The sequence below is a fragment of the Geosmithia morbida genome (assembly GCF_012550715.1).
Source record: "Geosmithia morbida isolate 1262 chromosome Unknown scaffold_11, whole genome shotgun sequence".
NCBI lineage: Eukaryota > Fungi > Ascomycota > Sordariomycetes > Hypocreales > Bionectriaceae > Geosmithia > Geosmithia morbida.
Genome location: NW_023336198.1, coordinates 439,880 through 456,360, shown reverse-complemented (window position 1 = coordinate 456,360; position 16,481 = coordinate 439,880). Strand labels below are relative to the sequence as shown.

Here is a 16,481-nt window from a genome sequence, read left to right as displayed (position 1 = left end):
GGGTTGGAGAGAGGGGAGGACAAAGAAAGTAGGAGCAACGAGATATAAAGAGAAACATCAGAAGAGGCAGAGAAGCAATAGACCGCAATAGTATATAAAGAGAAAGGAAGGCGCCCCAAGATACGTTGTCACCTATTTCTTTTCTTGAACAAAGCAGTTCTCATCCATCGACTAGGTGTACCTATCATCAGACGAGGGGAGGAAGGGAGGGAATCCGGAGAGTCGATGTGTGCCCCATTGTTGGGGAGGGAGGTTTTTTTTTGGGGGGGAGAGAGGGGGGGGGGGGGGAGTTTTGGTTTATTGAAAGTCTCGTTCGAATCAAGAGCCGACAGAGAGTCTATAGCAGAGAGTCGAGACGGGTAAAGACGTTGAGGCAGGCGGCGACGACTTCGAGTTGGAGCTCCTTGTCCTTGTTGTTGTTGATTTCCTAGCCGTCAGGGTTAGCTCGCATTCATCAGGCAGAGAGAGGTGCATGGAAGAAAGGATGGCAGATCAGAGAGAGGACTGTAGAGCATAAACCCACCTCGGCAACTACAGCAGGGAGGTTGGCACCGATCCCATTACCCGTAGCCTTCTTCCCAAACGGCCACTGGCTGTAGTCGGCCAGGAGCTCGTCCGTCTGGGCAAAGGCCCTCTCGCGGGCCTCGTGTCCCAGCGTCGACAGCGCATTCTCCAGAACGTTGGCGGCATAGGCGGCGCAGACCATGGCCAGGGTGCGCAGGTAGCGCAAGTCGAGCGTCTCGGGCAGCCACTGCGATCCGTTGAGCACCACGGTGCGCTGCGTCAGCACATTGCGGACGCGGCGGCGAATCTCCTCCTTGGCGCCGCCGTCCACGACGGGGTGCGTCGCCATGTCGAAGAGGAGGAAGTTGCGCTTCTCGGTGCGCAGGATGCCCTTGTCCACCAGGCCCTTGGCTAGGCGCTCGCGCACTTGCTTGAGTTGATAGCCAATCTTCATCAGATTCCAGGTTTCGCCTGTGTTGGGAGTTGTCACGTCAGCTCATCTCTGTCTCTTGGCGCTCGTCACCGTCTCTCCCTCGTCTTCCTTTTCGGGTGATGAGACGATACGGTAGGACAGTAGGAGATGCCAACCCACCACTCATCAGATCGATCCACGTAGCTACGCTCATCTTCTCGCTCTGCTTCATCATCTTGAGCGCCTCGTCGAGCAACACCTCGCCCGTCATGGTCTCGTCAATGACCTCGATGTTGCGGTCGGGAAGGGGTAAGCGTCGTCTGGCGGGGTCCTTCTCCATGCTGATCTTGCCTCGGAAGGCCAGCTCGACGACGATGCAGCCGCGCAGGGCGTATGAGATGTTGTCATTCCAGAAGGAGAGGTAGCCCTATGCTTGTCAGTCTTTCTCTTTCCCTTTCCCCCCCTTGGTCTTATTTTCTTCTTCTTTCATCTTCATTCCCCGGTCGTATAAGTACCTGCTTATCCTTGAGGCCTAGAAGGAGTATCTCCTCCATCATGGTCAGCTTGGGCTGCTTGCTCCGCTCGACCGTCTCATTCATATCTCTGGGGTCGTAGGCGATCTTGTGTCCATTCTCGCCGCTTTCGTAGCTCGTCTCGGGTCCGTCGTCCTTGTTGGACGTCGAGTTGGAGCGCGAGGGCTGGTTGCTCGCATCGCCATCTGCTAGGGCGGCACTGCCAGCTCCGCGACGTCGCGTGAGTCCTGATGAGGACATTTTACTCGTCCTGGTCGTCTGCGGGAGCGGTGTTTGTCGAGGATAGGAAGAGCAAGGGGGAAAGGGGGGGGGGTGGAAGGAGAGGGGGATGTGGTCGAGAGGTTTTATTTCCCGTCCACTCTCTTTCTCTCGGTTCAGGGGAGTGGCTGATAGAGTGATGATATATGGAGTCGTTGCAGTCGAGTTTGCGCGCGGCGTACACGGGTCGTATGTTTTGTCGAGAGATGAAAGAGAAGAAGAAAAATAGGAGACGACGGTGAGGGGCGAGGTCAGAGCTGAGCCGTCAATTGGCTTTCCGTAAGAGATGGCGCCGGGCGTGTCGTGTGTGTCGGTATCTTGCTCTCAGTGTTGGGGTTGTCTCTCTCTCTGGGAGCGGGTAGGAGAGTATCGGTTTTCTTTTTCGGGCCCAGGGGAAGGGGTTGAGGAGAGATGGATGGATGGATGGGAGTGTGGAACTCGGTCACGGAGAGTACGACAAGTACGAAGAGTAATATTGGGCCAGCAATGAATTAATCCTGCGCCTGCTGGGCCCTGGCAGCAAGCTTTTGGGCCTTTTTCGGGTCCCTCTTCGGGGGGAGGGGGGGGGGGGGGGGGAAGATGAGAGGTCCACAAAATCTTCCGTACAGTCCCCGGTTGTTGCAGGGTCTAATAGTGCTTCGTCGTTAGTTGTTCGTTGGAGTAGAGTGTGATTGAGGCTGATATGCAAAAGAGTTGGAGGGTCGAGGCTGAGGTCGTGATTGAGAGGACGAGGATATTCAGATTACGACCGACTGATGACTGGCATTGTGGCCTTGGGCATTCATTCTTCTATTCAAGAAGGAGCGGCGAGAATTGATAGAGAGAAGGAGCGACTAACTCTGGATAGAAGAGCAGTATTACTCATAACTTGTAATGAGAAGTATTACAGCACTTCCATCCATTCATGATATCTAGGCCCAGTTCCAGGGCTGTCCCGGTGCTGTCCCAGTGCTGTCCCAGCGATGTATCCCCTGCAATGCGCGCTACGATGCGACGTCGCTGTACCTGTATTACTAGTACCCGGGGTCCATTGTAGCGTACTGGTGTAGGTAATACCTACCATGATAGCACCTAAGCAGCCGCTCCAGGCATATTCCAGAACTACCAGTAACCTTAGGCTTACGGCCTGGAGCTCGATCCCCACGACCACTGTAAACCGACTGCAGCAGTAATACGGTCTGTATCGCTGTACTATCGTCTATCGAGTATCAATACACGTATGGTCGTATTATCGATGGTCCATGGGAATCCTGTCTCCCCGTCCCGAGATTCTCTATTTGGTCTCGACTCTTGTACTCCGTATTACCCAGTGTACGAGTACAGGTCAACTCTCACTCTGCAGTCTCCGTACACACACGAGGCCGCATTCATGTCCAGGTCTGATACTCGTACAATTATCACACAAATGTCCAACAATATACCCTATACTATTACTCTATACTCGCCAACTCTCTCTCTCCCTCCCTCCCTCCCTCTTACATGCTCGGCGTCCCTCCGACCGTATCCTTCCAGAGCCCGTCAAAATCGACTCCCTCTCCCTCGAACAGGGCACGGATCTTCGCCGCCGCCGCCTCCTGCTTCTCGGGTCCGAAGCCTCCCGGCTGCGTAGCCTCGAACTGGACAGTCTCGACCCAGCGGTAGAACAGCTTCTCCTTGCCCATCGAGACCAGGGCATCCCTGAAGGCAAACACCTGGCGCCTCCTCTCGTCCTCGGACGCCGTAGCCGTGGTGCCGCTGGCCGACGTGTCGTGGCACAGCCACCCGTAGTCCTGGTGGTGGACGATGGCCAGGCTGGCAAAGGTGTCGATGTCGACCTTGCCGTCGTCGACGAGCTGGTGCGCCGCCACCATGGCCTCCCAGTCGAGATCCCAGTCGCCATTCATGAGGAGGTAGCCCGTCTTCTGCTCCAGCACCAGCGGTGCCGTGGCCTTGCCGATGTACGCCGTCAGGATGCGGTTTGACCCTTCGTCCTCGAAGATGTCGCCCGTCAGGAGCGCGCTCCAGTCGCGGCTGCGCCGGACGTAAATCTCCTTTGACCGGAAGCCGACCTTGAGACGCCACCGGACCGGGTTGCCGTGCGTCGTGCCCGCGACGAACTCGACCGGCCACGGCCACACGAATGCAAACAGGAGGAAGTCGATCAGGAAGGTGGACCCCCGACGTCCGACCTCCCATGCAATCTCCTCCCATGTCGCCTCGTGCGCCCCGAACGTCGTCTCGTTGGCGCGGCCCAGTCCCGAGAGCATGATCTGGAAGTACCACGGCACGATGTGTCGCATGCGCAGGTAGAAGAGCGCCACCACGCCCACGTTCATCAACACGGGCACCATGAATATGTTGCGCTTGAATGACGATGGCTTCTTGTCAATGTGCGCTACGTAGACGTGCTTGGGTGACAGGCGGTCCGTCACGCCCGAGAGCTGCTCGGGCACTCGCTTGAAGGGAGACGGAGGCCCGGTCGTACGCTTGGCCTTGTCATCCGAGAATGCGCCATTCTTCTTCTTACCCGCCGTCGTCTTTTTCGATGGTGCCATGGTCGGGTGGGAGGGGGGAACACTTGTGTGCGAGGTTGAAATGTGCTTGTTCCTTGTTTGGTGCGAGGAGAGAGAGTACAGCTTGGCTTCTACATGTACGAGTATAGTATTACTGTGGTCTGGAAGAAACAGTGGGTATCTTGTCCGCCCATGAATGCATACTCCCGCTCGATGTCAACTAATATAGAGAAGGGAAAAGAAGAAAAGTATCATGATGAAATAAATAGCAATATACAGTCTCCTCTATAAGTATATCCCCTTCCCCTCCATCCGTCATGTCAAAAGACTTCCTGCGGGAAAAGCTCGGGGCCAATCGCCCAGGAGAAAGTCGCGAAAAGAAGATGACCATGTACTACTCCCCGTTCATCACGTAGAGAGCTCCACCATCACCAAATCTCCTCCTCTCTCTCTCTCTCTCTCTCTCTATCGCCACAAATGAGTCCTCTCGTTTAACTCTCTGCTTCGACTCTGTCAGGCATCCCTTCTCTTTCCCATACTCTCTCCAGTCATGTTACGCGCTCGCGCATGGACAGTGCGTCATCTTCTCTCCCTCCTTTCCTCATCATCATCATTACCCCTCCCCGTCGCCCTCGTCCTGACTTCAGACTGACCAGATCCAGGCACAGACAGACCGGTACGTCTGTGGTCTCTGCCGGAACAAGCTTGTAGCTCCCCTGACGCCATGCCGTCCCCTCGGCGCTGCACATGACCTCCCCGCCGCTCGCCAGCTCTCCACGACTCGACTCCTTTGCACCTCTGACGACAACTTCCCTCCCTCGCCGAGCCAGTTCCCCGGTGCCTTTGGCCGAGCAGCAGGACTAGGCGGTGCCACGTCTTCCTTTGGAGGGTTTGGCTTAAAAAAGGCCACAAATCAGACCGATGGACTTCTCCCTCATGAGAGAGAGGCCAGGCAGAAGATGACGGCCGCGCCGGCTCCCGCCAAGACACCGCAGCAACAGAAGCAGACGCAGCAGCAGATGAAGAAGAAGAAGAAGCAGCAGGGACAGGGTCAAGAGCAGCCTCGCCGAAGACTAGAGCAGGGTGTCGACTTCCAGGAAAAGGCTGACCAGTCGCGTTCTGCACTCGCCGACATCTTCCAAAAGAGTCAGCAGAGTCGTCGTGCTCCTGCTAGACCGGCGTCTGGAGACGGAGCTGCAGTGCCAGCACCGGCTGAAAATATGGAGCCTGCTGCGGATGCCGCGCCTAAATGGGGAGCCTTTAGCAAACGCAAGGCTTCGACGGTCAACGAGTCGATGAGCACCTTTGGCAAAGACAATGCTGCTGCCGGTGCCAAGAATGGGAACCGCAAGGCTGCTAGAGGCAGTGCCAAGAATGGGAACAACAAGAACGGCAGCGGCGACAGCAAGAACAAGAACAAGGCAGCGGCAAAGAAGATAGCCCCCACGGAGGAGAAGAAGTCTGACGTGCAAGAGGGCCAAGATTTTTGGGACGAGATGGAGGATCGGGTGGACAAGTTTTCGAAGAAGCGCATCAGCGCGGCGACGACAGCACCCGAGCAGCAGGATGAACAGCAGCCGCGACGCAGGTCACGCTTCGATGAGACCAATGGCAGCGACGTCGACCCGAGCGGCAAACGCTCGAAAAAGGCGGACCGCAAGAAAGCCTCGCCATCGGCACGACACGGCACAGCCAGGGTACGCGATGACTGGGATGACGACGGCCAGGACCGCTGGCAGGAGAAGCAGCGGCGTAGAGAGGAGAAGAAGAGGAGGCAGAAGCGGGAGGCGCTGGCGGCGGCGGCCGAAGCGACAGTGCCCATCTTCCTGCCCGAGTTCATCAGCGTGGCCAGGCTGGGACGCGCGCTCAAGCAGAACACGGAGAGCTTCCTGTCTGACCTGGAAGAGATGGGCTTCGAGAAGATGACGAGCGAAACCATCATGACGGGGGAGACGGCGGCGCTCATCGCCATGGAGTACGGGTTCGAGCCGACGGTGGATAACGGATCTCAGCGAGACCTGCGTCCGTCCCCGACGCCGGAGGACGTGTCGTCCCTGCCGACGCGGCCCCCCATCGTGACCATCATGGGCCACGTGGACCACGGCAAGACGACGCTGCTGGACTGGCTGCGCAAGTCGTCGGTGGCAGCGCAGGAGCACGGCGGGATAACGCAGCACATCGGTGCGTTCGTGGTCAAGATGTCGTCGACGGAGAAGGCAATCACCTTCCTGGACACGCCCGGGCACGCGGCCTTCCTGAGCATGCGGCAGCGCGGAGCCAATGTGACGGACATTGTCGTGCTGGTGGTGGCAGCGGACGACAGCGTGAAGCCGCAGACGCTCGAGGCGCTCAAGCACGCCAACAATGCCAAGGTGCCCATCATCGTGGCCATCAACAAGGTGGACAAGGAGGAGGCGCGCGTGGAGCAGGTCAAGGCAGACCTGTCCCGGCACGGCGTGCTGATCGAGGACTACGGCGGCGACGTGCAGGTGGTATGCGTCAGCGGCAAGACGGGCCAGGGCATGGCGGACCTGGAGGAGAACATCGTCACGCTGTCCGAGATGCTCGACGCGCGCGCAGAGCCCGAGGGCGTCATGGCGGAAGGCTGGGTGCTCGAGTCGAGCATCAAGCCTCTCGGCAAGGTGGCCACGGTGCTGGTCAAGCGCGGCACCCTACGCACGGGAGACGTGATCGTGGCCGGACGCTCGTGGGCGCGCATCCGCTCGCTGCGCAACGAGGCAGGCGTCGACATGGCCCTCGCCGGGCCCGGTACCCCCGTCGAGATCCTCGGATGGCGCGACCTCCCGGAGGCGGGCGAGCAGGTCCTCCAGGCTCCCGACGAGGACAGGGCCAAGACGGCGATCGAGTACAGACAGGAGATGGCGGAGCGGCAGCAGAGCTCGGTGTACCTGGAGCAGCAGCAGCGCGAGGCCGAGGCGGCGGCGGAGGCGGCGGCGGAGGCAGCAGCAGCAGCAGCAGACGGCGACGCCCCTCCGCCTGACACGACGCCCAAGGTGCGCATGCAGAACTTCGTGGTCCGGGCCGACGTCGCCGGCTCGGTGGAGGCGGTATGCACCAGCATCCTGGAGCAGGGGAACAACGAGGTCCAGTCACGGGTGCTGAGGTCGGCCACGGGCCCGCTGTCCGAGTACGACGTCGACCACGCCGCCACGTCAGGCAGCATCCTGGTCAACTTCAACATGGCGGTGCAGCCGCACATCAAGCTGCGCGCCGCCGAGGCGGGCGTGCGCATCATCGACCACAGCGTCATCTACCACCTCGTCGACGAGGCGAGGGCATGTCTGGCCGACCTGCTACCCAGCACGGTGTCGCACCGCGTCCTGGGCGAGGCTGACGTCCTCCAGATCTTCCCCATCAACGTCAAGGGGAGGAAGATGAGGAATGTCGCGGGGTGCAGGATACGAAACGGTTCCATCAAGAGGACTAGTCTCGTCAAAGTCATCAGGAAGGGGAATGTCGTCTACGATGGTGAGTCTTCCCCCCCCCCTCTCTCTCTTTCTCTCTCTCATTCTCTCCTTCTCTCCTTCTCTCTCCCATTCTCTCGCTCTCTCTCTCACCCTGCCATTTTTAAATAAATGCTAACTGATGGCAAGGCAAAATCGAAACTCTCCGCCATGTCAAAAAGGACGTCATGGAGATGGGTAAAGGTGCGGAATGCGGCGTCTTCTTTGAAGGGTTCGAGGATCTGCACGTTGACGACCAGGTTCAGACGTACGAGCTTGTCGAGGAGAAGAGGCAGCTGTAGTGCCGTGTATCATAGTGTATAGCCTGTATTATATATGTACGATAACTTCGCATGTGCTCCAAGACGAGCGTACGAGGAGAGCCCCCCTGGGCAAGGACCGCCGGAGGCATAACAGGAATTACAGGGCCTGAATTCAAAGTGGTATATTCACTACGTGGAGTATCACCACCTCCCCGGCGCAGACACGGAGCCGGACGTAAATGTCCTTGTGGTGATGACGGCCCTCTGACGCTCCTTTTCCAACTTGGACAAGCCAATCTTGTCGGTGACGGGGGTAGCATCGATGATTTTGTCGAACTCGTCATCACCGTCGTCGTCGTCGTCGTCATCGTCGTCGTCGTCGTCGTCATCGTCGTCGTCGTTGTCCGAGTCCGGACGGGCATCGAAGTCGGTGTGGAAGCGTTGCTGGGGTTTGGATATCGTCTCCGGCTTCTTCCTGTCCCTGTCGTCGGTGGGGTTGGCAAAGGTCTTGGAGGCGAGGACCTTGCGACGGATCTCCTCCATGGCACCGTCGTCCTCATCACTGTCATCCGACAGGGCGTACCCGTCCTTTTCCTCCTCTTCCTCCTCTGTGACCTTCTCGCCCGGCTTGGGGCTTCTACCCAGGTATATACCATCGACACTAGCCTTTTCACTATTGTCGTCGTCGTCGTCGTCGTCGTCGTCGCCCTCGTCGTCGTCGTCCGAGGAGGACTCTGGCGGTCGGTGGTTGGTGTTGCCGGTAGTCCACATGCTATCCAGGTCATTGACGTCCCTGCTCTCGGCGTACTCGCGTTCCAGACGATCCATCCACTCCTGCTCAGTGCGCTTGACGTCGGCCTCGTCGGTGCAGGCGGCATACTTCCTGAGCAGACTAGAGTTGATCTCCAGGAAGGCGCTGCCGTAGGAGAAGGGCGCGAGGATCTGCTCGGCCCAGTCGGCGTGGCCGCAGATGAAGAAGGACGCGGCCAGGGCCTCGACGCAGTTCAGCCGCCACGGCTTCCCGTAGTTGACGGTGTTGGCCGCCACCAGGTACGGGAGCAGCCTCTCGCACTTGCCGCCCACCTTGTTCCACTGGACTTCGGCCGTGCGCGCCCACGAGCACTCGACCACGGCGGCGCCGTAGCTGTCCATCAGCTCGCGGTCCGCGGGGGACACCACGTGCTTCCCGTTGGGCGTGATGATGACGCCGTTGTGCCGCTGGCCCAGGTGCAGGTCGCGCATCAGCCCAAGCTTCATCAGCTTCTTTCCAGAGCACCGTCGCGGGTCGCAGTGTCCCAGATCCCAGCATGCGGCTTTGAAGGCCGGCGGTGCACCGCGGTAGCTGTCGTCGTCGTTGTCGCGTGGTTGGTGACGGGGTCCTCCGCCACCGCGACCGCCGCCGCGACCGCCGCCGCGACCGCCACCTCGCTTGCCGCGCTGGGCAAAGTCCTTTTTGTGACGAACCATTACTGTCTGGGTAGCATGGGAGTTTGAGACTTGGTCGTATATTATGCAGAATGATTATTGGGAGGAATGTGGGATGTTGGTGATGGAGGGGCAGATTTTAACACGACAGGATGTGATGGATGACATAAAAGTGTGGGGGACAGTATCAAGGTCGAAAAGTATGAGGACTGTCGCAGCTATTATGTCATCCGTTCTCCCCGCCTGACGTCTATTGTGGGGAGCCGGAGCCATTTGATAGGTAGTTCATGTCCCCCCCCCCCCTTCCCACCAAGACCACTAAACAGGCGTTCAAGTACTGCTAGTACATCCACTGTAACATCTCTGCACACCCCTGTAATTCAGCTGCTGCCCCCCTTGCAGTCACCAGTAGTTCCCTGCAATACAGGCCACCTCCCCCCCTCTGGATTCTCTCGATTACGTGTGTGTGTGTCCCCTCCTCCTCCTAGTCTTCCTCCTCACCTCTCACCTAAGCATCGTCACCACCATCTCCGACAAGAGCGGACAGCTTCTCGACAAGAGGGGGAACGTATTCAGCTGTTTGTTCTATATCGCGGTGTTCCCTTCCGCGACAGACATCATCTCGATAGCTCTCGATAGCCCCTCGAGAGCAGCCGCGCTTGAGAGCTTTACCACTCTCCTCCGTCTCTCCGACTTTCGCCATCTCCGGGCGACACCTTGTCTATCGGGCCTCCCTCCCTCCCCCGCCCAGCAATTGTCCGTCCTACGACAGCTACGACGAGATCGGACAGGGATCAACACGCACGCACGCACGCACGAACGCACGGATGGAGGCAGCATCAGCCCGAGCGGCAGCTCGCGACCGCTGGGGCGAGCAGGGCCGCACGCCGTCGCAGCTCCAACGCTTCATCCTTGCGGCCTGCAGCCCGGAGAATTACGAGCCCAACCTGGCCCTCAACCTCGAGATCTCGGACCTGATCAACACCAAGAAGGGTACGGCGCCGCGTGAGGCCGCCACCGAGATTGTCAACTACATCAACCACCGCAACCCCAATGTCGCCCTGCTGGCCCTCAACCTGCTCGACATCTGCGTCAAGAACTGCGGCTACCCCTTTCACCTGCAGATCAGCACAAAGGAGTTCCTCAACGAGCTCGTCCGCCGATTCCCTGAACGTCCGTCCATCCGGCCTACCCGCGTCCAGGCCAAGATCCTCGAGGCCATTGAGGAGTGGCGCGTGACGATATGCGAGACGAGCCGGTACCGCGAAGACCTGGGCTTCATCCGCGACATGCACCGCCTGCTCAGCTACAAGGGGTACACGTTTCCCGAAGTGCGTCGCGAAGATGCAGCCGTCCTCAATCCAAGTGATGTAAGTCTCCATCTTGCCCATCTTTTCATCTCATCTCGAGAGTTACCTCCATCTCCATATTCTCTCCATCCCTCGTTGTTATGCCGCCCCCCCCCTGACCTTGCTCACCCCTGACCTTTGCAGAACCTCAAATCCGTCGAGGAGATGGAAGAAGAAGAGCGCGAAGCCCAGTCGGCCAAGCTCCAGGAGCTCATCCGCCGCGGAACTCCGCACGACCTCCAAGAGGCCAACCGGCTGATGAAGGTCATGGCCGGCTTCGACCAACGCTCCAAGACCGACTACCGCGCCAAGGCGGCCGAGGACGTGGCCAAGATCCAGGCCAAGGCCCGACTTCTCGAGGAGCGTCTCGAGGCCTTCCGGGCTGGTGACAAGATGGAGGAGGGGGACGTCTTCAGCGAGCTGGCCTCCGCCCTGCAGAGCGCGCAGCCCAAGATCCAGAAGATGTGCGAGGAGGAGTCGGACGACCACGAGGCCGTCGCCAAGCTGTTTGAGATCAACGACAGCATACACCGTACCGTCGAGCGCTACAAGCTCATGAAGAAGGGCGACATGGAGGGTGCCGCCAAGGTGGCAGCCGGCGGACCCGCGCCCTCGCAGACCACCACTGTCGGCAATGCTCCGGGAGAGCTGTCCCTCATCGACTTTGATACGGATCTGTCCGGGGTAAGTGGTGGCAGCAATGGGCAGGCGGGTGCCGGTGCCGGTGCCGGTGCCGGCGCTTCTTCATCGCAGCCTCGGCAGCAGCCCGCAGCAGGGGCCAGCGGTCTGGAGAATGACCTTCTCGGTCTCGATATCGGTGGAGGGTCGAGCAGCTCCGGCAGCTTTGGTCAGGGCGGCGGTATTGCTCTCGGGTTCGGTGCTAATCAGAGTGAGTTTTCCTGTACTCTCTTTGCAGGTCTCGTCATATATATATATATATATATACACGCATGCGGATGACCTCTTTATTAACAAAGTTATAGACGTTCCTGGACCGGCACTACTCTCGTCTCTGACAGATAACAACATGGCCAACAACAACTACAACAGTTACAACAACAATAACAACACTACGCCACAGTTCCCATCGTTCGGATCCCCGTCTACACCACAATCAATGACACCTCAGCAGTCGACCTCTGCATTTGCAGCACCGTCACCGGCTCCGGCTCCGGCTCCGGCAGCATCGGACCCCTTTGCCGCCCTGGGTATATCATCCCCTTCCACTCCTAGCAATGCCATCAACGACAACAACAACAACAACAGCAACAACAACAACAACAGCTACAACTACAGTAACAGCAGCAGATCTCCAGCCGTCCCATCCTCATTCTCCCCCGCACCACCTGCTGCTGCTCCTGCTGCCGCTACGGCAGGCGACGAAGACGAATGGAACTTTTCATCCGCCCTGCCACCCGTAGCGAATGACAAGCCGCGCGAGCACCGTTCGACGATAAGCAGCACGGAACTGCGCATCGACATGGCTGCTCTGCGTAACCCCTCCAGTCCAAACTGCATGAGTGTCCAGTTTGCATTCAGCAACAATACTGCTTCTGATGTGTCGGAGCTGCACTTTCAACTGGCCGTTACAAAGGTATTTTTCTCCTCCCCCCCGGTCTTCTATCCGTTCAATCCGTTTCTCTTCTCGTCTTCTTCACAGCTTCCTATCAAGAAAAACGGACGAAAGAAAAGGACAAGAGAAGGATGAGAGAAATGAGAAGAGGGGGAAAAATAGAAATAGGAACTAACGAGACAAAAAAAACAAACAGGGCTACGAACTCGAACTACAACCCCAGACAGGTCGATCACTCTCCCCCAAGCAGACAAGAGGCATCACCCAAGTCGTACAGGTCTGGCACGCCGGTAACCGGGCTTCCAGAGTCGAGTCTGTCAAGCTCAGGTGGAGAGCTACTTACAAGGTTGGTGGTCAGGATAGGAGTGAGATGGGGGCTGTTCCAGAGTTTAGCATAGCATAAGGCGAGTGAAGCGAGGCAAAGGGTGGAAAGGATGAGGTGTAAGTCATGCGGGAGAGAGGTGGGGGGAGATGGCAGTAGTCAAGCGAGAGAGGAGAAAATCATGTGAAGACAAGGGAAGAGAAGAAGAAGATATCAAGTTGAATGAGTCCATGGATCTTATGTAGTAGATGTAGCAGGGGTTGGCAAAGGGGGGGGGGGGGGGGCAGAGAACAAAAAAAAAAGTCGAGTTGATGAAATCAAGTAAATAACAAACAAAAAAAACTCCCCGTCTTTATTCGCTCTATGGAATACTGATCAAGAAACATGTGCAGAAAAAAAAAGAAAGAGACTCCCAAGAAACAAAGCAAGGCAAGGCAAAGCGAAGCAAAGCAAAGCAAAGCAAAGCGAAGCAAAGCAAAGCAAAGCAAAGCAAAGCAAAGCAAAAGCACCCAATCTTGACACCCCATTGACTCCATGTTTGCCCTCAACTTTCCCCATGCTAAAAAAAAAAAAAGATTTCAAAGAAAAGAAATACCCTCCCGTGAAAACAAGAACCCCAAGAAAAAGAAGATACCCCCGAATGGTTGAATATAAGACAAGTGAAGAAAAGCCAGTGCCGCCCAGAACAAATGGAATGGATCGACAATGCTTCGTGAGCGAAGCAGTTGAAAGGGTAGAGGGAGGAAAGGAAAGAAAGGAACACCTATGCCCCCAACTCAGTCACAGACAATGAAGGCGTGGTAAGTCCATTTGACCTCCCAAGCTGAGCCATCGTCTCCTTCTCCGCCTTCTCCCTCTCCCTCTGCGCCTTCTCAGACTTGGTCACGCGGGGCTTCTTGGGTGCGCCGCCGCCTCGCGATCCCGGGCCGCCGCCGTTGCGTCCTCCACCTGTGGCAGTGGCACCACCGCGAGTCGAGGCACGGCTTCCGCCACGACCGCCGCGACTTCCACGACCTCGTTTGGGGGCAGCTTCTTGTCTGTTTTTTTTATTAAAAAAAAAAAGTGAGCATTTCCATTTCGGTCGAAGCAGGAAGAAAAAGAGACGAGAAGAAAGACATACCCTGCTGGCTTCTCAACCTCGGGGACAAGAGGTCCAGAATACACAAAAAATCCATCTCGACTGGCTGCCGCCTGGGCTTCCCACATCAGCTCCGAGTCATCGACGAAGTCGTCGTCAACGTCGTAGTTGTCCTCTTTAAAGTTGCGCTTCTTCTTGGCCGGCTTCGTCTGCGCGCCATCTGCACCGCTGGCACCACCTCCGTTCTCGGGGTTGCTGGCCTCGGCGTCCGACAGGTCTACCGACATGTCGTCTCCCTCGCCCGACTCGCGGCCCGACTCCACCTTTTCGAGCGACGCGGCCGCGGCTGCGATGCGTGCCTTGCGGTCGCGGTCGGCCGCCAGACGCGGGTGCAGCGCATCCCAGCCGTAGCGGTCCTCGGCCAGGCGCATAAAGTTAACGTACTTGTTGGTCTCGCCGGCGCGGATAGGTATGCTCAGGACAATTGAGGGTGTCGCCATCTCCTCGCCCGGCTTGGCGCGACCAAAGTCCAGGATGGACCTGTTGTCGCCCTCCTGCATCACCTCGTCGACGCTGTTGTCCGTCTTGGGCGTCGGGGCCGACGCGACCGTCTGCTTGGGCGACACCTTCTTGACGGGTCCGCTGGCAATGGTTGTAAAGTTGGATTCGTTGACGACGGGCTTTGGTAGCGGCGGCGGTGCGGGCGGCTGGTCTCTGCTCTCCCTCTTCTTAGGCTCGTCCTTTTCTGCAGCTGCTGCGGAACGGGATGAAGCTGGCAGCGCGTGGGATGTCGAGCGGGGCGGTTGCGACGGTGACGCGGGCAGAGAGGCCTCGTGCCCCGGCAGCTTGGAGGGCTGGTATCCTCCACTGTGCGGCTGTCTCGGAGGCGACCTTAGGCTGAGACCGGGGGGCTCGATGATGCTGGCGATCGACGGCGACCGGTTGGTAGGTTGAGGCTGCGCCCGGGGCGACCCAGAGTTGGACAGGCCCATGGACTCGCGCACGGGGTCATATTTTCCATCGCGAATCGGATCGTAGCTCTGGCCGCTCGAACGGGAAGGCGCCGCACCGTTGCTGGGTCCCGTCGTGTGAGGCCGGGAAGGCGGGTCGACGTTGAGGAGGTTGTGCATCGAGCTCGGCGCGGAGGGCTCTCGTTTGGGGACGGTCGGGGAGTAACGATGGTCGAGCAGCGAGTTGCCATGTGAGGCTGAGGCCGGGCCGTGGCTCTGAGCGGTCTGCTGCTGTGAGGGAGGGTGGGACGGCTCGTTGGGAGCTCCCAGGGCGACCAGCTTGGGCGAAGGGCCCTCGCTGGTAGCGTCGCCATCGGTACAGGCCACCTTCCGCTTTCGCTGAACGGGAGGTGCATTCGGATCGCGAGGCTTCCTGGGCTTACGAACCTTTGCGTCGGGCTGGTCAGAGCCCTCTGCCTTGGATTTGATGTTGGCGCCGGGCTTGCGCCCAGGTTTCTTCCGAGGGAGGCCGGACGCCGTCAGCTGCACCCACTCTTCGCCGTAACGACCGTAGCGCCTCCCAGATTCGTCAGATGTGCGGATCTCGTCTGGGGGCCTAGCACCGGCGTCCTGGCCGTCGTTGACAACGATCTCGTCGCTGGCCATCTTCTTGGCGCCTTCCCGGCGAGTTGGGGAGCCTGGTTCCGAGAGGGGTCCTGAGGGAGGGGAGGACAAGTCACCTGGTGATGATTCGTACCGTGACGGAGTACCCATGTCTGTTTATATGTGCTGTGATGGAGGGATAGAGGCGTGAGAGAGGTGTCTCGCAAGTGGTGACGGTGCGGGGTGGTATTATGTTGTGAGAGAGCAACCGAGAGGGTCGGTGAAGGTAGTAGACAAGGGTTGTCGGAGGTTATGGATGATTATGAATGAATCATGTGCTCTGGAAGGAACAAACAAGAGATAAGACACAGGCAGTAAGAAACCTGACAGAGAGGCGAGAATGAAAAACAGAGAAGAAAAAAAAAAAGGAAAAAAAGAAATAGAACAAGGGCCCAAGTCAATGGCGTTTGTCACACAACCCGTTTGGCTGGTGATGACGGTGTTGGACCGATTTGGCGTTTGAGGCAAGCGCGAGCCAGGTACCTGCAGCCTGCAGCGCGCGCCCTTGGCGGCAGGTGCGACCCTTTAAGCAGGCGGGTGGGTGTTGCCTGCTTTAGGCGAGAGCCAAAAAAAAAAAAAAAGGAAGAGAAAGAGGCCGGTGACGTGTGACGTTTTTTTGGGGCGGTCGGGATAGCGGGATAAGATTGTTCCAGAGAATGTGCAGTAACGCAGGAGATGGAGAATTTATGGGTCCTTGTTGTTGTTGCGAATAGCCTCAAACCCCGACCAAAGTTGGGAACAGGGCGGATACAGGAAAACTCGACGACCGACGTCGTTCAATTCAGCAAGGAAAGCGAATGACGTGGCGACAGATGCGACGATCCGAGGCCGGAAATCAAAACTGCGTATTCTGCCGCATAGAATTATGGAAGTCTTGAGATGCCGCAGAGAGCATGAAGGTGTCGAAATTGATGACGAAGTTGATTGAGCGGTGTTTTCTTCGTGATCGTGGCTGGAAAGTAGGTTGTAGAAGACGAGGTTTGGAAGGGGAGGGAGGGGGGCCGACGAGGAGGAGAAAAGCTAGAAAGGGGGAGAGAGAATGGAGTATAGTATTATTTTGGAAAATCGTGAGAGGGGGGCGGATGCACGGGACATGGCCAAAGCAAATAACAAAGGGATTTTTTTTGGCCTTAATCGTATTACTACAGTCTAATACGACCAAGTTACTCTAGGGGTGAAAGGACGGGGTGGGCGG

The 16,481-nt window shown here is 57.8% G+C and overlaps 6 protein-coding genes across 6 annotated transcripts; 2 read left to right on the top strand and 4 right to left on the bottom strand.

Annotated features, from left to right (window-relative positions):
* Positions 1-337: 337 nt before the first annotated feature.
* GMORB2_1929 (golgi phosphoprotein 3) lies at positions 338-1,689 on the bottom strand (the record flags this gene model as incomplete). The annotated part of the gene is made up of 4 exons (XM_035463910.1): positions 338-427; positions 524-975; positions 1,097-1,343; positions 1,432-1,689. 4 exons carry the CDS (start codon positions 1,687-1,689, stop codon positions 338-340), a joined length of 1,047 nt encoding a protein of 348 aa, XP_035320174.1.
* A 1,493-nt stretch (positions 1,690-3,182) lies between these two features.
* On the bottom strand, positions 3,183-4,241 carry GMORB2_1928 (uncharacterized protein; the record flags this gene model as incomplete). The annotated part of the gene is made up of 1 exon (XM_035463909.1): positions 3,183-4,241. The coding sequence occupies one exon, from the start codon at positions 4,239-4,241 to the stop codon at positions 3,183-3,185; it is 1,059 nt and encodes a 352-aa protein (XP_035320173.1).
* A 605-nt stretch (positions 4,242-4,846) lies between these two features.
* GMORB2_1927 (translation initiation factor IF-2) lies at positions 4,847-7,965 on the top strand (the record flags this gene model as incomplete). Its single annotated transcript, XM_035463908.1, has 2 exons — positions 4,847-7,646; positions 7,895-7,965. Coding segments are annotated over 2 exons (2,871 nt in total), but the record flags the coding sequence as incomplete, so codon positions are not given.
* A 162-nt stretch (positions 7,966-8,127) lies between these two features.
* On the bottom strand, positions 8,128-9,393 carry GMORB2_1926 (pre-rRNA-processing protein TSR3; the record flags this gene model as incomplete). Its single annotated transcript, XM_035463907.1, has 1 exon — positions 8,128-9,393. The coding sequence occupies one exon, from the start codon at positions 9,391-9,393 to the stop codon at positions 8,128-8,130; it is 1,266 nt and encodes a 421-aa protein (XP_035320171.1).
* Positions 9,394-10,178: 785 nt separating this feature from the next.
* Positions 10,179-12,676, top strand: GMORB2_1925 (ADP-ribosylation factor-binding protein GGA; the record flags this gene model as incomplete). The annotated part of the gene is made up of 4 exons (XM_035463906.1): positions 10,179-10,721; positions 10,845-11,589; positions 11,684-12,294; positions 12,470-12,676. The coding sequence occupies 4 exons, from the start codon at positions 10,179-10,181 to the stop codon at positions 12,674-12,676; spliced, it is 2,106 nt and encodes a 701-aa protein (XP_035320170.1).
* A 682-nt stretch (positions 12,677-13,358) lies between these two features.
* On the bottom strand, positions 13,359-15,397 carry GMORB2_1924 (Pfam:HPC2; the record flags this gene model as incomplete). Its single annotated transcript, XM_035463905.1, has 2 exons — positions 13,359-13,632; positions 13,716-15,397. The coding sequence occupies 2 exons, from the start codon at positions 15,395-15,397 to the stop codon at positions 13,359-13,361; spliced, it is 1,956 nt and encodes a 651-aa protein (XP_035320169.1).
* Positions 15,398-16,481: the final 1,084 nt, after the last annotated feature.